At 47.1% G+C, this 23,335-nt stretch overlaps 1 protein-coding gene across 2 annotated transcripts in view; it reads left to right on the top strand.

Moving 5' to 3' along the window:
• The window catches only part of LOC119172490 (cytoplasmic aconitate hydratase), a 609,523-nt gene that overhangs the window by 400,414 nt on the left and 185,774 nt on the right, over positions 1 to 23,335 (top strand). For both annotated transcript variants that reach the window (XM_037423609.2, XM_037423610.2), the window contains 2 exons: positions 11,271 to 11,427; positions 12,516 to 12,580. In XM_037423609.2, the coding sequence (XP_037279506.2) occupies positions 11,271 to 11,427; positions 12,516 to 12,580 (222 nt within the window). The remainder of the gene's footprint in view (positions 1 to 11,270; positions 11,428 to 12,515; positions 12,581 to 23,335) is intronic.

Below are 23,335 nucleotides of genomic sequence, written 5' to 3'. Positions count from 1 at the left end.
GATGCTCCCTGGTGTGACCGGTGTAACTCTGATAGCATGGGCTCCCGCGCCTTGCTGGGTATGATAACTCGATGACCCCAGTAGAGCAGACCTTCGGCGCTCTACAGTTCCAGTTTTCTGCAAAAATAAGGTTGGAGATGACTGTGACATGTTGAGAGGCATTTCGGCCATGCATTGCGTATAAAGTTTTGAACAATACAAAGATCTTTGTCCGCACTGGTAAGCGCCTTTAAAGCACCCGCTGGCACGTACGTACTGTCAAGCTGCTCCGTGGACAGCACGTATTCTGGCTAGGTTTCGGAGTGAACAACCTCTGGTGTCGGCACTGGCAAACGGCTAAGTGCGTCTGCGTTGACGTTTTGTTTCCCGGCCCTGTACTCGATACGACCGGTATTGACTTAGAAACAGAGCCCACTTCTGGATACGTGCCGACGCCATTGGAAGCACCAGTCGATCTTCTCGTAGCAGGCCCACAAGTGGTTGGTGGTCCGTCACTAGCACAAATTCGCGGCCCAACAGGTAGTCTCGAAACTTTGAGACTCCGAACGCCAGCACCAGAGCTTCCTTCTCGAGCTGCGAATAATTTTTTTCCGCACGCGTCAGTGTGCGTGAATGGAAAGCGATGGGCTTATTGACGTTGCCTATTCGGTGCGAAATGACGCCACCTAAACCCGACGGTGATGCATCCCATTCCAACCGCACTGGTTGGTCGGGCTGAAAATATGCCAGCACGGATGAGCTGTGAAGCGTTCATTTCGCCTTTAGATAAGAATTTTCTTGAGTTGCACCCCACTTCCATTTATGCTCTTTTTCGAGCAGCTTATACAAGGGGACCAAGATCGCCAACATGTGCGGTAGGAATCGGTGATAATACGACAGAAGACCTAAAAACGAGCACAGTTCGCTTACACTAGTAGGCCATGGTGAATCGCGTATTGCAGCGAGGCTATTTTACAACGGGTGCAAGTCGTCTTTGTCGATCCGGTGCCCCAAGTAGACGATTGAGTCATTACGGAAGTGACACTTTTCTGCCTTCAGCTTGACACCGTTTTCCTGCAGACGGTGTAAGACATTCCGGAGAACAGAGTGGTTACCGTCTTGACGCTCAGATATTAGTACATCGACACCTGCACAGCTAGGAGGCCACCCAGGACGGTTTCCATGTGGCGCTGAAAAATTGCAAGAGCCGAGGCAACTCCAAACGGAAGATGGTTATAGCAGAACAGGCCCTTGTGCATATTTATAACGGCTAACTTCTTCGCTTCCTTATCCAAGGGGAGCTGGTTATACGCATCCTTCAGATCCAATGTAGTGAAAAGAGACCCCTCACGAAGGGATGCGAAAATATCCTTGTTGTTAGGTAGTGGATATTGCTAAGTTACGCACGCAGTATTAATTGTGGTTTTAAAGTCACCGCAGATGCGAAGGGACCATCTTTATTTAGTACAGGCACTATTGGTGCCGCCCACTTTGAATGTGCTATAGGTGACAATATGCCTTCACTCACTAAGCGTTCCAGTTCCCTTTCCACTTTCTCACGAAGAGCGTACGGGATAGGTCGTGCCTTGTGGAACTTAGGGTGGGCGTCTTCTAGAAGGTGAAATTTCACCGGAGGCACCTGAATTTCCAAGCCCAGATTCGAAAAGGGCAGGAAACTCTGTGCAGAGGCTGTCACGAGCGACTGACATCGATTGCACTGTTTCGAGGAACTCGCTTGGAAGTATTGACAATGCTTGGATTAAATCCCTTCCGCAATGGCTAGGACCAGAACACCCTATAAAGATCAGGGTGGCAGGGACTGCTTTGCCTGAAAACTGAGCTTGAAGCTGCAGTTCAGCAACAATGGGCAGCTTGCTCAGGTAGCATCTGAGAGTCTTTTTGCATTTTGATACGCGCAGCCAGCTCAGGCGATGTTTCAGGTACACTTCTTGCGGGATTATTGAAAATTGTGATAACGTATCAATGATCATATTGTTACACGACATCGGCAACGAAAGAGCATCATAGACGACGAAGACGATGAAAGCGACCGTGCTCGTGTTGTTGTTGCTGCTGTTCTTCCATCTTGGCTGCAGCTGCCTCTGACTCTCATTGTATATTTTGTAAATATATTTATTTCATTCATTCTCTCACCCCCGTGACAATATTTAAGGGTACGCCCCCCCCCCCCCCCCCCCCAACGGATGACCCTGCAAAACGCCTGTAGTAAACGTTGCTTCCTCGTGTCTCTTGTACAGTGAAAACTCTTGAAATATCACTTTCCTCTGTTTCAGATTCAGTGCTCTCGGTGCAAACAGCGTAAGCACTGCCAGCCTGCCTGCTACAAGCCTTGAGTCTCAATTTGGAGCGGCACTTTCTTGCGAAATGACCAGTCTTCCCACAGCGAAAACATTGGTCTCTTTTGTGCGAGCAATCATTTGCTTGATGATCACATTCTCCGCTGCAGGGACAATCGGCAACCCGATGCTTTTTATCTCTGACGGTGGTTTTATAACGGCGCGATTTTTCCGTTGAACTGAATACCGCTGCCACATCCTTTTTGGTCATGGCGCTAACTTCCTGCCCAGCGGTTTCAGCAGCCGTAGCAATGTTTGTCGCTTCAGCCAGCGTGAGCTCACTTTTTTTCGAGCAGCGTCTGCTGCACAGAGCGATTTCGAATGCCACAAACGCGGTCACGTTACGTTTGGTCAAGGCTGGTGCCGAAATTACACTTATCTGCCAGCTTGTGGAGTTCAACGACATAGTCTCGGACAGATTCAGTGGCAGTTTGATCTCTAGTGAAGAACTTGTAACTTGCGGCTTTTTTGTTACACTTCGGCACATAGTGGGCATTTAGGAAAGCGGGTGCTTCCTCGTAACTTAGCTCATTTACTCTACGTGGAGCGCAGTGTCCCGCAATTACGCCTATCACCTTCGCTGATAGCGTTGAAATCAAAAACGCCCTTTTCTTTTCCGCTTTGCTAATATCATTTGCTTCAAAGAATGCCTCCAGCTGAGTCCAGTAAATCTCCCACTTATCTTGATTTTCGTCGAAACTTGGGGTGCCGGGACTCATAGCCATAGTCATGCCCATCGACGTTTCTTGGTGGTGGGTGGTTACATCCGGCAGTCAGATATTGTGGATCCCACCGTCGTCGCCACTGTAGTAACTAGCCCAGAGTGACCGAGCCGGACTGAGAACCAACACAGAATCACTTTATTTTGCAGACGAATAAGTATATATTGCCGCATTCAACCTGCAGAGGAGAGCTCGTGCAGCCAGAGAGGAAGACGAAGCTCTTGCCCGGTCCTCTTTACGAGCGCCTTTCATTTTTAATTAAAGTGAGCTTTTCTATATCGGACTCCTGCTGTGTCTGCGTCGTGACACTGGTGGAGGTGCTGGGTACATGTCCAGGACACCTTCCAACAGCTCGGGATCTAGTCCACAAAGACTTTCGCTCGTCAAAACACCCGTTCACCGCGCCAGCCGCCGCCTGTTAGGCCTGAGCCCAGAGTTCGGTCCTTGGACGGAAAACATGACCGCGCAGGGAAGCAGTTTTCCCACCATGACGAGCCCAAGCACGACACAGGTGACTGCTTTCACCCCTAAATCTCCTGTGGACTTCCATGGCAACACATATGAGGACGCAGATGACTGGCTTGAGGAGTTTGAGCACACAGCCAACATTAACGGGTGGAACGCCGCACAGAAGTTGGGGTACGTGTATTTCCCTCTTCAAGACAGGGCTCGCATGTGGTTCACGAATCGCGTGTGGTCAACGTGGGACAAGTTCCGGGGGAAGTTCCTGGACACCTTCGCAAACACCGAAAGGCGGGAGCATGCACAACGACTCCTCGAATAACGGGTTCAGAAGCCCAACGAGTCTGTTGCTATGTTTGTTCAGGACATGGCTCGTCTCTTTCATCGAGCCGATCTCGATATGTCCGAGAACAGAAAGATCAGCCACCTCATGTGCGATGTTAAAGAGCAGCTGTTTGCTGGTCTCGTGCGGAACCCACCTTAAAGCGTTGACGAATTTTCGAAGGAGGCGACCGCCATCGAACGCGCACTACAGCTACGCTACGCTACCGCCAGTACGACCGTCCAAACAACAGCGGACAAATCAGCGCAACTGCCGTGACCACTGTGACACCAGACGAGCGTACTTTGCGTGACCTGATACGCGAAATTGTGCAAGAAGAGGTGAAGAAGCTCGCCGCCACACCGAATGACTGCGCGATTGCGTCAGTCACAGAAGTTGTTCGCCAAGAAATAAGGCAAGCGCTTTCACTTCCCGTGCCGAACACTGAAATAGTTAGGCCAACATATGCAGATATTCTCCGTCAACAGCCTAGATCTAACGTGCCGCCACCTCAGCAGTACCACCAGCAACAGCCGCCGACAGTGCCTTGGTACTATGGGGAAACGTCGACGCCGATGCGAGACCCACTCCGAAAAACCAACATATGGCGTACCCCTGACTACAGGCTCCTGTACTTCCATTGTGGGGAAGCAGACCACATCGTGCGGTATTGTCCTCATCGCGTTGCCGGGTATCAAGGATTTCCGTCCACTACCTCTCGGCGCTATTTCGACGAAAGACGCAACGTTGAAACGAGAACGACGATCCCACAGGACGTTCCTCCTGGGTTCCGGTCACGCTCGTCCTCCCCAGGTCATTTTCCCCGATCTAATAGAGGTAGCACCACGGACATGGCGAGAGGAAGATCTCCCAGTCCACGCCGGGGAAACCTTAGGGGGGAAGGTTGCGAATTGAAAAAGAGTTGAAAATCCCCCATTACCGTCGCACGAAGCGCCGCACATTTCGAATGAACTGACGAAAGACGAGATTGTCACCGCCGACATTACACTTTCAATTGACGGTCACGACGTGACCGCACTGGTCGACACTGGTGCGGACTTTTTGATAATGAGTGCGAATCTGGCCGAGAAACTCAAGAAGGTAAAACTGGAATGGACAGGGCCGCAAATAAAAGGAGCCGGAGGCCAGCTGCTGACTCCTACCGGAAAGTGCACCGCACGAATCAAGATCGAGGATTCATCATTCGTGGCAACCTTCGTTATTCTTTCTGAGTGTTGTAAACAGGCCATCTTGGGTATAGATTTCTTGCGAGAGTACGGTGCCATCATAAATATACCGGACGGTGTACTGACCTTCTCAGCGGACCATAGCGCAGCGCTGCAGCGCAAGCCCATGCGCCTGATTGACGACGTGACCATGCCACCGTTGTCATGCCGCCTCGTCTCTGTCACGTGTAACACACAGCATACTGGAGAAGGTGTGGCGGAACAAATATCGACCCTTTTACTCTCTCGAGGAATCGCTATTGCCAGAAGTCTCGTCAGTGTAGTGTCTGGGCAAGCAGAGGTCCTGTTGACAAACTTCAGCAACGAGCGTCGACACATTACAGAGGGTACCACAGTTGCATACTTCAAAGAAATTGTAGAATTCCGCGAGTGCTTCGCAGTACAACAGGCAGAGACGCTGACCGCTTCAACACCACTGGCTGTCGACGTGAGCACAGATTTATCGCCAGCGCAGAGGCAGAGTCTTCTAGATATTCTCGGCCAGTTTGAAGATTGTTTTTCGTCTACCTCGAGGGTAAATCAAACGCCACTGACAAGGCACCGAATTATAACGGAAGAGACGGCAAGACCAATTCGACAAAACCCATACCGCGTGGCACCAAAAGAACGCCTGGCAATCCAAGAACAAGTCCAGAAAATGCTCAATGATGACATTATTCAGCCGTCAAAAAGCCCTTGGGCATCACCGGTAGTGCTAGTTAAGAAGAAAGACGGCAGCTTACACTTCTGTGTGGACTACCGCAAGCTGAACCGCGTGACAAAGAAAGACTTATACCCACTACCGCGTATTGACAATTCACTCGACAGGCTGAGGCATGCACGCTTCTTCTCGTCAATGGACCTGAAAAGCGGTTATTGGCAAATCGAGGTCCATGAGCGGGACAGAGAAAAAACTGCTTTTGTTACGCCTGACGGGCTTTACCAGTTTAAAGTCTTGCCCTTCAGATTGTGCTCAGCCCCAGCAACATTTCAGAGACTGATGGATAGCGTCCTATCAGGCCTTAAGTGGCAGACGTGTGTGGTATACCTCGACGACGTCATTGTTTTCCCATCAACATTCGAGGAACATCTAAGACGGCTGCTATTAGTATTTCGAGCAATACGGTCTGCTGGCTTAACGCTGAAACCTGAGAAATGTCATTTCGGTTTCAAGGAACTCCGATTCTTAGGACATGTGGTGACCCATGAATGTGTTCGTCCGGACCCCGACAAGATCGACGCCGTCCGAAAATTTCCGGTGCCAACAGAAAAGAAGGCCGTAAGACGTTTTCTTGGCCATTGCGCCTACTACCGCAGGTTTATCGCCAATTTCTCGCACATAGTGTCGCACTTAACACGCATAACGAGAAACGATGTTCCATTTTTATGGGGCAAAGAGAAACAAGCAGCATTTGACTGTCTACGACAGCGCCTGCAGACACCACCTGTGCTTGCTCACTTTGACGAGGACGCTCCAACCATGATCCACACTGATGCCAGCAACTTAGGTTTAGGTGCAGTACTCGTCCAGTGGCAAGACTCAGCCGAGAGAATGATTGCATATGCAAGTAGGACGCTTTCCCGTGTCGAGTCCCATTATTCCACAACGGAAAAGGAATGTCTTGTTGTAGTATGGGCAGTTCTGAAGTTTCGCCCATACCTCTACGGCCGGCCCTTCCACGTAGTCAGCGACCACCACTCCCTTTGCTGGCTGACCAACTTGAAGAACCCATCCGGTCGGCTAGCGCGCTGAAGCTTACGCCTACAAGAATTCGATATGACGGTCGTCTATAAGTCGGGACGGCAGCACTCTGATGCTGATTGCTTATCCAGGTCGCCTATAAAGCAAGACGATGTCTCAGAAGATGACGACATGGCATTTTTAGGAGTGGTCGACACAGTCACCATTTCGTCTAAGCAGAAAGAAGACAGTGAGTTGCTCCCTCTTATTAATTTTTTTAATGGCCAGTCTACAAGCGTTCCCAAGATATTTGCAAGAAGCCTGCCGTTATTCTGCTTGCGCAGTGGTGTCCTATACAAGAAGCACTTTGCCCCCAGCGGAAATGCCCACTTACTTGTCGTCCCGACATTTATTCGCGATGAGATCCTCAGCGCTTGCCACGATGAACCAGCCTCCGGCCACCTCGGATACACGCGCACATTGGCCAGAATCCAACAGAAGTACTACTGCCCGAAGCTTCCAGGCACTGTAAAGCATTACGTCCGCACGTGCCTCGATTGTCAACGACGAAAATCGCCACCTTTAAAACCAGCCGGATTGTTGCAACCAGTTCAAGTGCCCACCATGCCTTTTGCACAAATCGGAATGGATCTCCTTGGACCATTTCCGACTTCGCATACTGGAAACAGGTGAATAATTGTCGCTACGGACTATCTTACTCGCTACGCAGAAACAAAGGCTTTATCAAGTGGAACCGCAGTAGAAGCGGCACTATTTTTCATTGAAAATATCGTTCTCAGGCATGGTGCTCCTAGAATTATAATAACAGACAGAGGTATCGCTTTCACGACCATGCTCCTCAAGTCAGTGCTTGAGTTGAGTGGAACAGCGCATCGAAAAACTACCTCCTACCACCCACAAACCAACGGCTTAACAGAACGCCTCAAGAAGACAATTGCTGATATGCTCAGTATGTACATCGACGTGGATCATAAAAATTGGGACGACGTTCTACCATACGTGACGTTTGCCTATAATACGGCGCAGCAGGAAACTACACGGAGCACGCCATTTAGTCTTCTTTATGGCCGTGAAGTGACGGCAATGCTTGATGCCATGCTGCTGCACGACTGCGACGATACAGACACGGATGTTCAAGCCTTTACCCAAAAAGCTGAAAAGGCACGGCAGCTAGCGCGCGTGCGAATCGCCCGACAGCAGAGTTACGTCGCACAACGTTATAACCTGCGACACCGATACATCACTTATCAACCAGGCGAGAAAGTGTGGGTCTGGAGCCCTATTCGCCGACGCGGCCTTTCCGAAAAGTTACTGAAGAAGTACTTTTGTCCCTACAGTGTTGTACGGCGCCTAAGTGACGTGAATTATGAAGTCCTCCCTGACAGTTCCTCGCGAGCTCAAAAATCTGAAATCGTACACGTTGTGCGGATTAAGGTATATTGCAGTGAGCCAGTTGCGTAATATACGTCAACTACATACACCGCGTATTCTGTAGCCGAGCATCGGGTCGATGCTCTTCCTGGAGGGAGGCAAATGCCGCATTCAACCTGCAGAGGAGAGCTCGCGCAGCCAGGGAGGAAGACAAAGCTCTTGCCCGGTCCTCTTTACGAGCGCCTTTCATTTTTAATTAAAGTGAGCTCCTCTATATTGGACTCTTGCTGTGTCTGCGACGTGACAATATATAGGCGGCTTGCCTATCACGTAATACAAGTGGATGACGTTGAACGCGTTTTGACTCTGCACTTCTTATCAGAGATGAAGCGAACAAAGCAGAGACTGGCGCGAGCTAATCTGTGTGGCTGGCGCTGCTCGCTTAACCGGCTGAAAATATATCTGTGTTTACTATTCCGAGTCCGTCTCCTTCTCGTAACAATATTATGCACTTTTCTATTCTAAAATGACATGCTCTATCTTAGTATGGGGAACTTCCACACAGACAAACTATAAAAAATTACTGGTTCTCCATAAAACATTCTTACGATCATTCGAGCAATTCGACGCCATTGTCAGAGACTTCGAAACTCAACCTCTTTTTGAAAAATACGAAATGTTAAAGGTAGCACAGCTGTATAAAGACTATTGCAATAGGTTAAGCAAACTTCTCGCATACAAAACTTTCATTATACCAGTATTAGAATATGGAGCTGCAGTGTGGGATTCCTTTACCGAGTACAATATTAAAAAATTAGAAATGGTCCGAAGAAAATCTGTTCAATTTGTTTTTGATTGTTATAGTTGGCGTACTTCCCCTTCACTTCTCTTAATTAAAGCAGATCTCCAAAAACTACAGGAGAGAAGAAGATTGGAGAGGCTGAAGCTTTTTTACCTCATTTTCCACAACAAAATTGGTATCAACAAAACAGTGCACTTTAGACAAACAAGTGAATGTGCTGTGCGCTCACGTCATTCAAAGAAAGTTTTAGATTATGTAAACCGCACAGACACATTCATGTATTCATTTTTTTCCAAGAACTACCCTTAAGTGGAATTGCCTATCACCCGATACTGTACAGTATCGAACAGTTGATTTATGTCTACATGCTCTCGAAAACCACTAACAGTTTTTTTTGTACAGTCATGCAGCCCAGAGTTACGCAATGCTTCCATTTTTTTAGTACGTTTTAGTCAGCAAAGCTATGCCATTGTTGTGATGTTTTTCTTTAGTTTTTTATAATTGATATAAAAGTGTTGAATTGCATCCTTTTTTTTTTGCTTTTTTCAATCATTACCACTGCCAGTATGCTGTATGATGTCAATTATGTTATGTTTTTTGTAGTAAACATTTCTGTATGCCCAGTCCTGCTTAAGACCTGGTAAACAGGTCAGCAGTATGTAATAAATAATAAATAAATAAAATAAGCCACAATGTCATCAAAACACATTTAGAAGTACTAATTACCGCATGCATCAGCAACTAAAAAAATGCCAACACTTAATACACTCAAACCTTGATATAACGAATCTGGATATAATGGAATATCCATTATAACGAAGTAAATAAGAAATAGTCTAGCAATTCATTTTGTGTTAAGAATAAACCTTTACAACAATTGTCAGATATAACGAACTTATTCTCATGTAAGATGCAAGTTTGTTGTAATGAGGTTTTAGTGTACATATTATGGCAAACAACACGTTCAATACCAGAAACCTGCAATGCTAAATCGCCTACACGGTCTTGTAGATTACAATTTCATACCTTTTAACACCATTATCAAAACTGTACTAATGCATCATAATATTGAGTACGCCACCTAAAGTTTGTTTTATTTCTATCATGTTTATAAATTTGCAATATGCTACGAGGATCTCATGTTGTACTTTCATGTTTAGTAACAATGAAGTTCTCTTGAAATGTTGCATTGTGATTATTTTTTTGTGTTTAATTCACACTGCATAATAAGACTATTCTAATGTTTTTTGTGTTTTTGTGCAATATATTCAAAATATTTAGATATGAAGCTCCTCGGTAACCTGCTTGCCAAACTGTATTTAGGAGCAGAGGCCCTTTGTCAGGCTGTATAGCCTTTAGTCAATCCAGTGGCATGTTGCAAACTTCCCGTCCGCGTCTTCAAATGTGGCCCTTGTCAAAACGACGACAGCGCACCACCAGTGGCGGCAAGCAAAACGCCACTTAAGCCTTTTTTCAACGATTCTATTTCTAAGACTTGAGAATGGTACACATACATTGATATTAATTACAGTAAGCTTGTCAAATACTGTCAATGAGGCGGTGCAACATCTTCATCTACGGAAGTGCTGAAATGTTTGCCGTATACCTTTACTTACTGCAGCGAAGTGCTGGAATGTTTGCCGTATACCTTTACTTACTGTAGCGAAGGTTTTGTGGAGTGCAATCGATATATCGGCCAGCACTGAACAGCTGTGCTTCTGGCATCTGCGTTGGAGCTATGCAGAGCATGTACCTTGTTGGCACACGAACGCTGATGCAAGCATATTGTTCACTGCTGTACATGCTAAAAAGTTACTAGTAGTGTACTGCATTGCACTATATGAAAATGAGAAAAATTGTGAGTGGGAGTTGCTATAACTAGTGGGGGTCAGCCATGATGCAGAAGCAGATGATGACGATGTCGTGTGCTATGCGGTAGGCCGGTTGCCTTATCGAAACACCTTGGGGCTTTTGAAAACTTTTTCATTTTATATGCGGCTATGAATTATGCAAACAACATTCTTAGTTATTATTTGTTCAAAAAGGCTGTTTGAGTGTAGAAAATCATAAAAACTTTTTCAGTAATAATAATTTTCTAATCTCTTTACAACTTCTGCCAGAATCCAGACGGTGCTATCGTCGCATTTAATTCTCATCCCATTTAGCTTTATGGGCATGTCACTCCCTTGCTTTAGTCTCTGCTCCGGCTCCTGTAAGATTTTCAGGGCAAATAAATTGTAATTCAATTTAATTCCAAAGGTGAAGTTAATTTTATCTGTAGTCATGTTAACATAATTTTCAGAGGATATATTTGCGGATTGACGCAGGGAGACCTGGTTGCAGTGGGCATCCTGTCTGGAAACCGCAACTTCGAGGGCCGGGTACACCCCAACACTCGGGCAAACTATCTGGCTTCACCACTTCTGGTGGTAGCGTATGCCATTGCGGGCACCGTCGACATCGACCTGGACAAAGAGCCTCTGGGTACGACAGATTCTCTGCTGCTTGCGTCAGTTGAGCATTCCTCAGCCCTAAAGTATTCTTGGTCTCAGTGGGAAGGCACTGCGGGACTAAGAGAAGGGTCTGGCAGCAATGTGCGCCTTGTCTCTGTTACGCTGTGCTTTCCTATTGTTCTATGAACCAGCTCACCCGGATTCCTTTTTTTCACCAGTACTGCTACATTCTGCTTAACCAAAGTGTCAGTGCTGCCACATGTGTGTTTAACCTCCATTTTGAACAGGTAAGTCGTATCGTGTAAAATAGCCAAAAAAAACGATTTTTTGAAAATCACTTTTTCAGTTTCTGCAGCTTTCCTTCTATCCAATTCTGAAATATTTCTGCTGCTGAAAACCCCCTAGAAGTGATTTGAAAAATTTGTTGCACCTGCCAAGGTGACAAGAATTATTGAGGAAATCGCGAAAAAACACTGATTTTACTGATCTTGAAAAAAATTCTAGCTCCGCAACTGTGTAACCAGGCGCTGTTGCTTTGGGCTCATTGGAAAAATTGAGTCTGCATGTTTAAATTCCCCACCAGAGCTGGCTTCTCTATTCAGAAACAAGTGCGCGAAAAGCAAATGTTCGAAGCTTGTCTCGAGGCCTCCAATTTGCCGGGTCTGCCTCGTTGCTCAAGTACGCCTCGCCATTGGTCTAATCTAAAGAGCGCCGTCTGCTGCTCACGCCTTGGTTCATCTCAAGGTCAGGGCTGCCAAAAATCATGCCATTTAGTGATGTGCGCACACTCGTTCTGTCTGCACTGATAGACGCTCGTTTAGAATTGTGTTGACCACTGCAAGCAGACGCTCAATCACGAGAGTGCGATAACGCCGTGTTCATCGTGAACATCGCAGACGGGAGTCTTGGACCGACCCGTCAGGCCCGCGGTGACTGATAAGTTCTGCTTATTAGCAATTCGGACTTTCTGCGAAGACCATCGCTGTGAAGACCACCACTTTTTTTTTCTCGCAATCAAACATCTTAGTTTTGCCATATTTACACAAGTTGAGTGAAAACAAACATAGTCGCTGGGTGCCGATTACTAAGATATTGGCAATTTATCTTACTGATGCACAGGGCACAGTCCAGATGGCAAGCCTGTTCACTTGAGGGACATCTGGCCTTCACGGGAGGAGATTCAGGTCAGTGAAAACTGCGAATTCTACTAATAATTAAAACTTGGTGTAGTGTCTGCAGAGCGACCATGAACAGTCCGAAACATGGACTCGAGGAAGCTTTATCACTCAGGACACCTACATATATACAGGACAGAGGCACATACACAACGCCCCCTCTGGGGTACAAAGAACAGAACGAAACTCCAACTAAAATCGCATTACAACATATTCTCTTCCTTATTTCAAGAGGTTAATGGTGTTAGTAGGGGTTAGAACAAATAGAGAACGCTTATATACATAATGTACACCCGCACTACTTCGACACATATTCCTTCAACTATGTAGGAGGTTGTCGTTCTCGCTGCTACCGCCCTGTTGCTTGCGTGGCAGCAGTCTGCGCCGGCACAGGCTGAGACTGCATGGGACCAGATGAGGTTGTAGCACTGGCATCGCAACAGCTGGCACAGCAGGAGGCTGCGATGTGGGCAACCTTGCAGGAAAAGCTGGCAGAACGGGAGACTGATGTAGTTGCACCGTTGTAGGAAAAGTAGGCACGGAACGATAGCTCGGCGCAGCACACTCGCAAAGAAGTGGCAGCAGCTCACTGGAACACTCAAGAAGATGAAACCGACTCCTTTGAAAAACTTTGGCAAGTTTTAAGGCATTCCAGGTCCTACCATCTTGTAGCCAGAAGGAGAAAGGCCCTTGTTCCTTCACAACTTTTGTTGGGGGTGAAAAGACACTATCTCCTTTGAAACGAATAGACGGCTTCCTGACATGAACGAAATCGCCTACTGCGATTGTAGTTTCTTTGGCAGCTCTTCTGCGATCCGCATAATGTTTGCTGGTTTACTGCTGTTTCTTGATCCTATGGCATAATCGTGAGAGCTCTTTAGCTGGATCTTCTTCAAAAGCTGGTGCAGAAAAGCCTGCTGCGTGCAGCTTGTTTGGGGCATCCTGCTGTCAACAACACTGCTAGTGCAACGCCGGTTGTGGCATGTGGTGTGCATCTGTATACATCGAGATACTCAGTTACTGCTTGGCGGAGCGGTTGTCGCTCCAGAAGACACACCTGTGCATAGTTCTTAAGAGTTCGATTAAAGTGCTCAACTTGTCCATTAGCCTGAGGATAGTAAACTGATGAATGAGTCATGCGAATGGCTCGATCGTGAAGAAATTTTGTGAATTCACGAGAAATAAATTGTGGCCCGTTGTCAGTGACTATCTCTTCAGGATAACCCTCTGGTGAAAATACGCCGGTTAGAAACCCCTTGACTGTGCTTGTGAACACGCTACTACAGAAATAAGCTTCGGGCCATTTTAAATGATAATTCACGAGCGTGATTATGAACGTGTTTTTCTGAGGCACATGTTCGAGGAGCCCACAATATCAATGCAAAGTTTTTGCCATGGTCGCTGAGGCCATTCTACGGGCTGCATGGGTGCTGGTGATGTTTTCGCAGACTTATCTGCCTCCAAGCACACACTACAGTTCTTTATGGCTGTTTCGACTTCTTTGTCCATTCCAGGCCACCAGAACTGTTTGCGGAGTCTTGCTTTCGTGCGCGTGATGCCCTGATGCCTCTCATGCGCGGTGGCGATGATTTGGGCAGAAAGAGATGAAGGATTGACCAGCCGCACTGCATGCAACAATAAGTCATCGACCACTGAAAGTTCTTCGCCAATGTCGAAAAGTGGCTTGATCTGCTCACGAATGCATTTGTGTGGTGGCCAAGAAGTCATCACAAAAGATTTGACCTGTTGTAAGCAGACGTCACTGAGAACAGCTTGCTTGAATTTTTCTTTAAAGATACAAGCAGGCTCGACAAGTGCGACAATTTCATCATCTGTCGCAAGTTCAGTATCTGAAGTAGGGCTTGGTAGACAGTGTTCGTCGACCCTTTTTTGTACTCGACAAAAAAATTGTAGCGGAGGAGCCTAGCATCCCAGCGTGCAATACGAAGTGAACGTTGTCCTGATCCATGTGATGCCAGCAAAGAAACCAATGCTTTATGGTCAGTTTAAAGTGTGAACTGGCGCCCCCAAAGGTAGGTATGCCATTTTTCACATAACCAGATGCATGCAAGCGCTTCGCGTTCACCGACCGAATACTTTCCTTCTGTAGGTGCGGGATGCAAAATCTCTCGTGCGCATTTCACGCCCATTTTTCTGGTACAATACTGCTCCAAGCCCACAGTCAGATGCATCAGTTGACACAATCACCGGCAGTGCTGGGTCAAACATATGCAGTATTGTTCTAGATGAAAGGAGTTCTTTGACTTTCTTGAAACTTCTGTCTGCTTTTGCCGACCAAATAAATGGTTCATTTCGACGTAGTAAGCGCCTCATAAGTTCCATCACCTGAGCCAACGGAGGGAAAAACTTGGAGTAGTACTCCACCAAACCAAGAAACGAACGTAAGGTGGATATATTTGTTGCCACTGGCATTGTCACGATAGAATCTACCTTCTCTGAAAGCGGCGCGATACCATTGGTAGTCACCTTATGCCCAAGGAAGGTCAGCTCCCGAGCGTCGAAAATACATTTGTTATTTAGCTTCAAGCCTGCTGCCTTAATCTTCTGAAGGACAGCTTTCAGGTTCAGAAGGTGCTCATGAGCTGTCTTTCCAAATACAATTACATCATCGATGTAGAATAGGACTCCAGAACAGCCATCAAGAATCGTTGCCATTAACTTTTGGAAGGCTGCAGGGGCAGAAGCCAATCCAAAACACACTTTTGAACCGTAACAGACCTTCATGGGTAATGAAAGCAGTGAGATCCCTGCTATCAGGGTGCAAGACAACCTGATGGTATGCAGAAGCCAAGTTTAGAAAAATGGGTAGCACCTACAAGGACGTGGAGAAGTTCCTCTGTGTGTGGTAATGGAAAATTGTCAGGAACAATGGCCTTATTTGGCTCACGAAGGTCAACACATAATCTGATACTGTCATCCTTCTTGGCAACAATGACAATAGGAGAAACCCATTTTTAAGCGTCAATTCGTTCTATGATGTCAAGGTCCAGGAGCCTGTGAAGCTCGGCAGACACTTGTGCCCGAAGAGAAGAAAAGACAGCGAAGCTTCGAAGATACTGGCTCCACCTTTGGACGTGTCTTAACTTTGCGTACGAATCCCTTAGCAGGGCCAAGCTCAGAATTGAAAAACACGTTCTAGAGCTGGTGGAAGGCTTCCATAATTGCACTGCGTGTCCTTCGTACCAACGTCAGAGTGTGCCGTATTCTCAACTACACTTCTCGAAGCAGAAGTGACGTTTGGAGGCACTGCAATGTCGCACCTTCAATACATATCTTAAGAGCCTTTATGCCATCAAGGCCAATCAAAGAGGTGCCTCGGTGGACAACATAGAACAAGAGCTGCGCACTCCGACCCTTGAAAATAACTTAAGCCCAGAAGCAGCTGCGCACAGAGATTACACGTTTTGAATAATCAAGCAAGGAAACACGTGGAGCAGGTAAGAGTGACTTGTTAGGGAGCCTGTTAGTGAACACTTCGTCGGAGAGAATAGAGACAGATGAGCCGGAATCAACTAAAAGTGTCAACCTGACATCAGAAATTTGCCCATTTATGTGGACCGCATCACACGGCGTGTGATGGACGGCCAGAACTTGCTCGGCATGATCGGATGTCTAAGGAGCATCGTCGCGCTCAAGCTCATGGACCTCTGCTTGCGTAAACCATTTCTGGTTATAAACACATTGAAAGTGACCTTTCCGATGGCAGGATAAACAACGCTGGCCTAAAGCTGGGCATCGAGACCCCGAAGCATTGTAATTCCGGGAGCCACAAGGAAAACAATGCGGTGAATGAGAAGGCCCACTCTGCGATGCATGTGAGACGCTATCATGCATTGACGGACTATCCTCTGTTTTCGAGCATGCACTTCCTTTCTTCAATGAGTGCTTAGCATGCGTATGTGAATGCTTCAAAACAGGCTGTACAGAAGCAGAAAACTCATTTAATTCTTCGCTCGCGCGCTCAAACTGCAGTGCGACCTCAACAGCCCTAGTGAATGAAAGTGCAGAACCTTTAAGTAGGAGACGCTCGCGTACGCGATTTGATGAAACGCCGGCCACAAACTGGTCTCGGAAAGCATCCTCCTCAGAAACAAAAGAACAAACTGATGCGAGCTCCCGCAACGCCGTGACAAGGTCAGCAGCAGACTCGCCTGTACTTTGGTACCGACGATGGAACCGGTGGCGTTCTACGATGACGTTTCTGGTTGACGCGAAATGTTGCCTGAGCGCCACGATGGCTACGTCGTAGACATTCGGTGCAATTGGCGTCCCAGTTGCGTCGGGCTTGTCGGCAGACGCGGTTGGGGTTGTAGCTGCGTCAGCTGTAGCGTGTTGAAAATGCGCTGTCTCTTGTTCCGAGGCAGTGAATGAGGATGGCCCTGCGTTGCTCCGGCGAAAATTCGGTAGCTCCAGAAGCAAGCAGGTCTGAAACATGTGATGCCACTGCTCCCATGGCATGGCTGGACGGCCGGGGCTGAGCAGGAATGACGGTGGCGGGGTCAACCCAGAACAACTCATAGTAGATGGACCCTGGTCACACTGGCAAAAAAATATATCTACGGAGCGAAGCCCGAGAATGGTTGTGAAGCAGCATTACTTGCAGTTTACCTCGTCGCCCTTGTAGTGTCTGCAGAGCGACCATGAACAGTTCGAAACATGGACTCGAAGAAGCTTTATTACTCAGGACACCTGCATATATACAAGACAGAGGTACATACACAACGCCCTTTCTCGAGTACGAAGAACATAACGAAACTGAAACTGAAATCACATTACAACACTTGGGAATGTCAGTAACAAATAGTGACTGCAAGAGCAGTGCTCAGTGTACGTACAGGTTCTTGAATTCCTTGAAAACCCTTGAATTTGAAAAAGTGCAATGTCAAGACCTTGGAAAGACATAGAATTTTTCGCTGTCTTTGGAAATTCTTGAATCCGGTGCAGTGTACACTCATATAGGCATTGTGACCTCCTAAATATGGTAGATCAGTATGTCAACTTGTCTAACTTCCTACAACTTGTCTAACTTCCTACAAATGCGGCGCGAGTGCTCATGGTCCCATTTTGAAAAACTGCACATAGTTTCTTGGCGAAGGTAAAGCAGTGAATGCGACAGGAATAAATTAGGATGTTACACAAAGAAGGGCAAGCAACTCGATACATGCAATGCACCGCTCAAGCATAAAGGACGCACGAAAGGAGCGTGCACAGGACGAGCGCTAATGAACAACTGTCACAACTCGACAGTTGAAGCGTGCAGCTTAAACACCAAGAAGGATACTAGAAAAGAACACACATGTATCCCCAGGGTGAGTGCAAATTAATCACTGTCACAGTTGTTACTTCTTGGAGTTTCAGCAGCAACATCACACCAGATCTGTAGTGAAGTCATTGACCTACAAACTCCACGACATAACGACAATGGATTGGGGCTGCTGCAGCTAGCGGCGCGTTTGTTTTGCAGATGCTTCTGTGGTACATGTGTGCGAGAGCAGACGATACTCAGCATGACGCCTGTGAGAAGTTTTTGCGATCACATGACTAAGTCACCAACACTGCTACATCCCTGTCCTACTCGGTGCTCACCAACCTGGTTAACCTGGTCTTGAGCTACTTGGCGCTGGCCATAGCTACACGAGAGGTCCTCAATTCAAGTAGTCCGCAACGAGTGCACACCACACACGCAAAAGAGGAATCCTGCACATGCGGTGGCACATAAGCAATGCGACAGCAGAAGTGACAAAGCACTGGCGAGGCGATGGCCACCTACGAGGGCAACAGCAAAAGGCGTGAGCTGTGGTTGGCTGATCAAAGCTCGCAAAACAGCAACAAAAATTAAAAAAGGCGAAAGGAAGAGTAAGTTGGCTCCTTCGTTCCTGCTATCCGAGCCGACGGGTATGCAGAGTAAACATGAGAGAGAGAGAGAAAAATGAAAAAAAAAAAAACGCCGTTCCGCTGGTTAGAAACTATGATGTCCGAGCCCCCTCTCCCTTACCTTTTTACGAGGATTTCAAGTTTTGGCGGAGGCGTGGTGCCGTGCGGAGGTCACCGGGTGCTGCAAGTGCGAAAGCACACCTTCCAACTCGCGTGTGGAGCCGCGCTGTGTGGAGATTGCAGAAGTGTACCTTTCACCTTGCATGGTGTTCGATATATCCAAAGGCGGGTAAAAATACGTTCGATATAAATGTGCGAATTTCTATACTTGCGACCACTTTAGACAAAGCACACCTGTTTTTTTCTCTGTCCGCGTCTTCAAAGCGCAACCACATAGTCGATATGCAGGAGAAGGGTTGCTCGATTCTTGGTGAAGTTGTTCAATTTAGCTTTTCGACTAGAACTGAAAACCTTCCTCCTGTTGAACCCCGAACATATTTGTTTTTGTCTAAGCACACAACCTCAGGATAAAATGCTTATTTCTGCATCTGTGTCACACCGGACACTTTTAAAGAGATCAGTGGTGATTGGAATTGCTCGCAATTCAAAGTGTTCGTGTGACAGAAATGATAAAACTGCAGCTGCAGGGTCACGCGAACTTTTATAGTTTACTCACGAGTAAGCTGTTCGTGAATCTAGCTTTTGGGTTGAACCTAACTACACAGTCCATGTTCACACCCAAAAGATAAATTATCTAGAATGCAGAGATGTTAATTAGCAGCAGAAAGACAGGTGATGAGTCATATGCTCGCACACGTGCGAGGCCACTCGCCGGCGTCGCTTTAAAAAAATTTAATGCAACGACAACAAAACGTGGGCACCACGACGTACACTCTACTGCGATTCTTGTCAAACGCGGCTACTTTGCGTCTCGTGTTGTTTGGAACAGTACCCATCATTCATATCGCTCAAATACAGTAAAATCGCGGTAGGACGAATGCCACTTTAACAAACTTTCCAGATTAACAAACTTTTGAAAAATCTCGTGCCGAGTGCTAATAGTTTCACTGTAAAATTATTTCAGTATTACGTACTTTGGAATAGTGAACTTTTCAGAATAACTCCGCAGGGGCGCCTGCGCAAATAGGCGTTTGGTGTGTAGCGACACCACGGACCCGAGCTAACGGGGGAGTTTCTACTCCCTCCCACGCCTAGCCGTGCGTGGCTTTGCCGTGTCCGGGGAAAAGGGGATCCTGGGGGTTGAGCCGACGCTGGGTGATTGGACCTTGAAGCCCCCCGGCAGAGGCAACACACCCCTTTGGCTCCGGCTTCATGTAGACGGCACCCCTGGGCTGACCCACCCAGGGGAAATCGGCAGTCGCCTTTTCCTATCTCTCACTCCCTACATCTTCGTCTTTCGTTCTCACTTTACATCTTTCCTGTCTTCTCCTCACTTCATTTTACTTCCAATTTTTCCTGGCGGCAAGGGTTAACCTGGTGTTAATATCCAACCTTGGGTAGATATATTAGGTTATAGCGGCCATGTACAGCTGGCGCCTGCGCCTCCTTCGCGTCTCGTAGCGTCCCCTTGTTGGGCTCGGTGGTGGGTGGCTGGCATGGCCGCCGAATAAGCTATCAAATTTATGGGAACCCCTAGCCCTCTTACAACTAATCGCCCCTCCAAGAGGTGGCGCACCGATGCAATTTTTGAGTTTGTTCCAAACAAAAAAGATGATTTCCCCAAATACCACATAATTCACTGTGAAAGTACAGAAAAGAAAGCTAGAAGTATTTCACCTTTCCTTGTGTCCAAATGTCTCATATAAACGCTGGGCGCAGGCTACAAGGCCACAAAGACTGCCAGTGGTGGCCTGTTACTTGAATTAAAAGACAACGCACAGTACCAGAGACTACATAAACTCACAGCATTTGGGGATCAACCTATCACAATCACACCGTATCGAACCTTGAACACAGTGAAGGGTGTTGTATCAGATGGAGACCTGATGGACCTCTCTGATGATGAACTTCTAACAGGCTGGAAAGAGGAAAACGTCATTCAGGTGCAGCGTATCAAAATAAGAAGAGAAAATAAGGAAATCCCAACGAAGCACATCATACTAACTTTCGCATCTAGCACCCTCCCAACTGAAATAGCAAAAGGATATCTTAAACTGCCAGTTAGACCATACATACCCAACCCGAGGCGCTGCTTTAAGTGTCAGAGGTTCGGGCACGGCTCCCAGAGCTGCTGAGGACAGATTACATGCGCGAAATGTGGCACCAAAGGTCATACCGCTGACGATGACTGTCAGCTACAAGTGCACTGCGCAAACTGTGAGGGTGACCATCCTGCATATTCCAGGTCATGCGTGGTCTGGAAAATGGAAAAAGAAATTATTAGTACAAAGTTTAAATTGAACATAAGCTTCCGTGAAGCGCGGCAGCGAGTTTCCCCGCATTTTGCTGAGAACACATCGTATGCCGAAGTGGTGCGAGGGGGGTCAGCACCACTTCGGTTTTCGGCAGTGCCTTGGACCACGCCCAGCGTGCCTAGGCAAACGCCACAAGCCCCCATGGGGGGAGCAGCCTCGGCTGCCCCACCCTCCTTGAATACAGCCCCACCGAAGGCTCCTGTGAACCTTGGCAGCAGCCAGGGCACCACACAAACTAAAGAGGTCCCCTCGACCTCCAGCCCGGTGGGGTTTAAGGCTCCGTCTGTCAAGACGAAGCCTACAACGAAAACATTATCTGTCGCCTCTCCTGAGGCGATGGACACATCAACTGCACCGGCGCAGACTGCGCCAAAGGAGCGGCGGGGTTCCCTCGACCGCTCTAAAAAAGACAAAACGGTAATTACAGGGCCTTCTAAAGGCTCTGTAAGATAAGTCACTTCTCTCTTTAGACACCAGCCAAACTCATTTCGTACACACAGCACTTCTTTACTCCCATAATGGAGACACAAATTATACAATGGAACGTCAGAGGACTACTTCGAAACCTCGACGATGTCCAAGAACTTCTACACAAACATTCTCCAAAAGTGCTGTGTGTACAGGAAACACACTTAAAATCCAAGAATACAAGTTTCTTGCGTCAATATGTTGTCTTCCGAAAGGACAGAGATGATGCTGTGGCGTCATCTGGTGGTGTAGCCATTATAGTTAATCGAGGAGTAGCATGCAGTCATCTACCACTACTAACACCCTTAGAGGCAGTGGCTGTTCGAGCAGTTCTATTGAATAAGCCCGTCACCATCTGCTCTCTATACATACCGCCGCAACACCGCCTGGAAAAACATGATTTCCAGTCTTTGATAGATGAGTTACCAGAACCTTATTCGGTTCTAGGGGACCTGAATGCGCACAGCGGTTTATGGGGTGACTGTCGATGTGATGCACGAGGTCGTCTCATTGAACAGTTCCTCTTTTCATCAGGTGCTTGTCTGTTGAATAGAAAAGAGGCAACATATTATAACCTTGCAAACAATACTTACTCCTCCATAGATCTCAGTATCGCATCTCCTTCACTTGTACCATTACTTCAGTGGAAAGTCATAAGTAATCCATACGAAAGTGACCATTTTCCTTTAGTTTTGAGTACACCAATAACATATGAATATCCTCCACATGTTCCCAAATGGCTGGTGAACAAAGCCGACTGGGAACAATTTCAAAAAATTACACACCTAAGTTGGACCGACATATGCGGATTAGGCATAGATGAAGCTGTGGAGTACTTCACAGCTTTCCTTATTGACGCAGCAGCCAAGTGCATTCCACAAACATCTGGACTGCCCGGCAAACGACACGTCCCGTGGTGGAACACTGAGTGTCAAAATGCGCGAAAAGAACAGAACAGGGCATGGAGGTTGCTGCGCAACTCGCCGACAGCGGAAAACCTTGAGAGCTTTAAGAAAATAAAATCCCGTGGCAGGAGAACGCGTCGGCAGGCCAGAAGAGAAAGCTGGCAGAAGTTTCTATCAGGGGTTAATTCACACACACAGGAGGCTAAAGTCTGGAACATGGTCGGTAGGATAGCAGGGAAACAAGTACACACACTTCCACTCGTAAACACTCAAGGTGATACTTTGGAAGATCAGGCAAACTTCCTCGGGGCACATTTTGAACGGGTATCCAGCTCGTCCCACTATACTGACACTTTCCAAAAATACAGAACAAGAATATAAAAGCAGAAACTCGAACACAAATCCACTAGATACGAGGCATATAACCAAGCTTTCAGTCTAGCGGAGCTCCGAACATCCCTAAACTCCTGCAGTACTTCTGCCCCAGGTTCTGACCGTGTGGTGTATGAAATGGTAAAAAACCTACCAGCCGAAACACGAAAAACCCTACTTTGTTTGTACAATGCTATCTGGTTTTCTGGCACTATCCCTACCTCCTGGAAAGAGGCTATTATTATTCCCATTTTGAAAGAGGGCAAGGACCCTTCTTTAGCTTCAAGTTATAGGCCTATTGCACTTACAAGCTGCTTGTGCAAAGTCTTCGAAAAAATGATAAACTGCCGACTTGTACATATTCTTGAAACAAACAATTTGCTCGACCCATTTCAGTGCGGGTTCTGAGAAAGTAGATCCACCACAGACCACCTTGTTCGTATCGAGGCACAGATCAGAGACGCCTTCGTCCATAGACAATATTTTCTCTCTGTGTTCCTCGATATCGAAAAGGCGTATGATACAACATGGCGTTTCGGAATTCTAAGAGACCTGTCCCACCTTGGTGTGCGAGTAAGGATGTTTCATATAATCGAAAGTTACCTGTCAAACCGGACATTCCGTGTCCGTCTGGGCAGTGTGCTCTCCCAAACATTTGTCCAGGAAACAGGCGTGCCACAAGGTGGCGT

The sequence above is a fragment of the Rhipicephalus microplus genome, chromosome 4 (genome assembly GCF_043290135.1).
Source record: "Rhipicephalus microplus isolate Deutch F79 chromosome 4, USDA_Rmic, whole genome shotgun sequence".
NCBI lineage: Eukaryota > Metazoa > Arthropoda > Arachnida > Ixodida > Ixodidae > Rhipicephalus > Rhipicephalus microplus.
The sequence above is the reverse complement of the archived record's forward strand: the minus strand, read 5'-3'. Positions and strand labels throughout refer to the sequence as shown.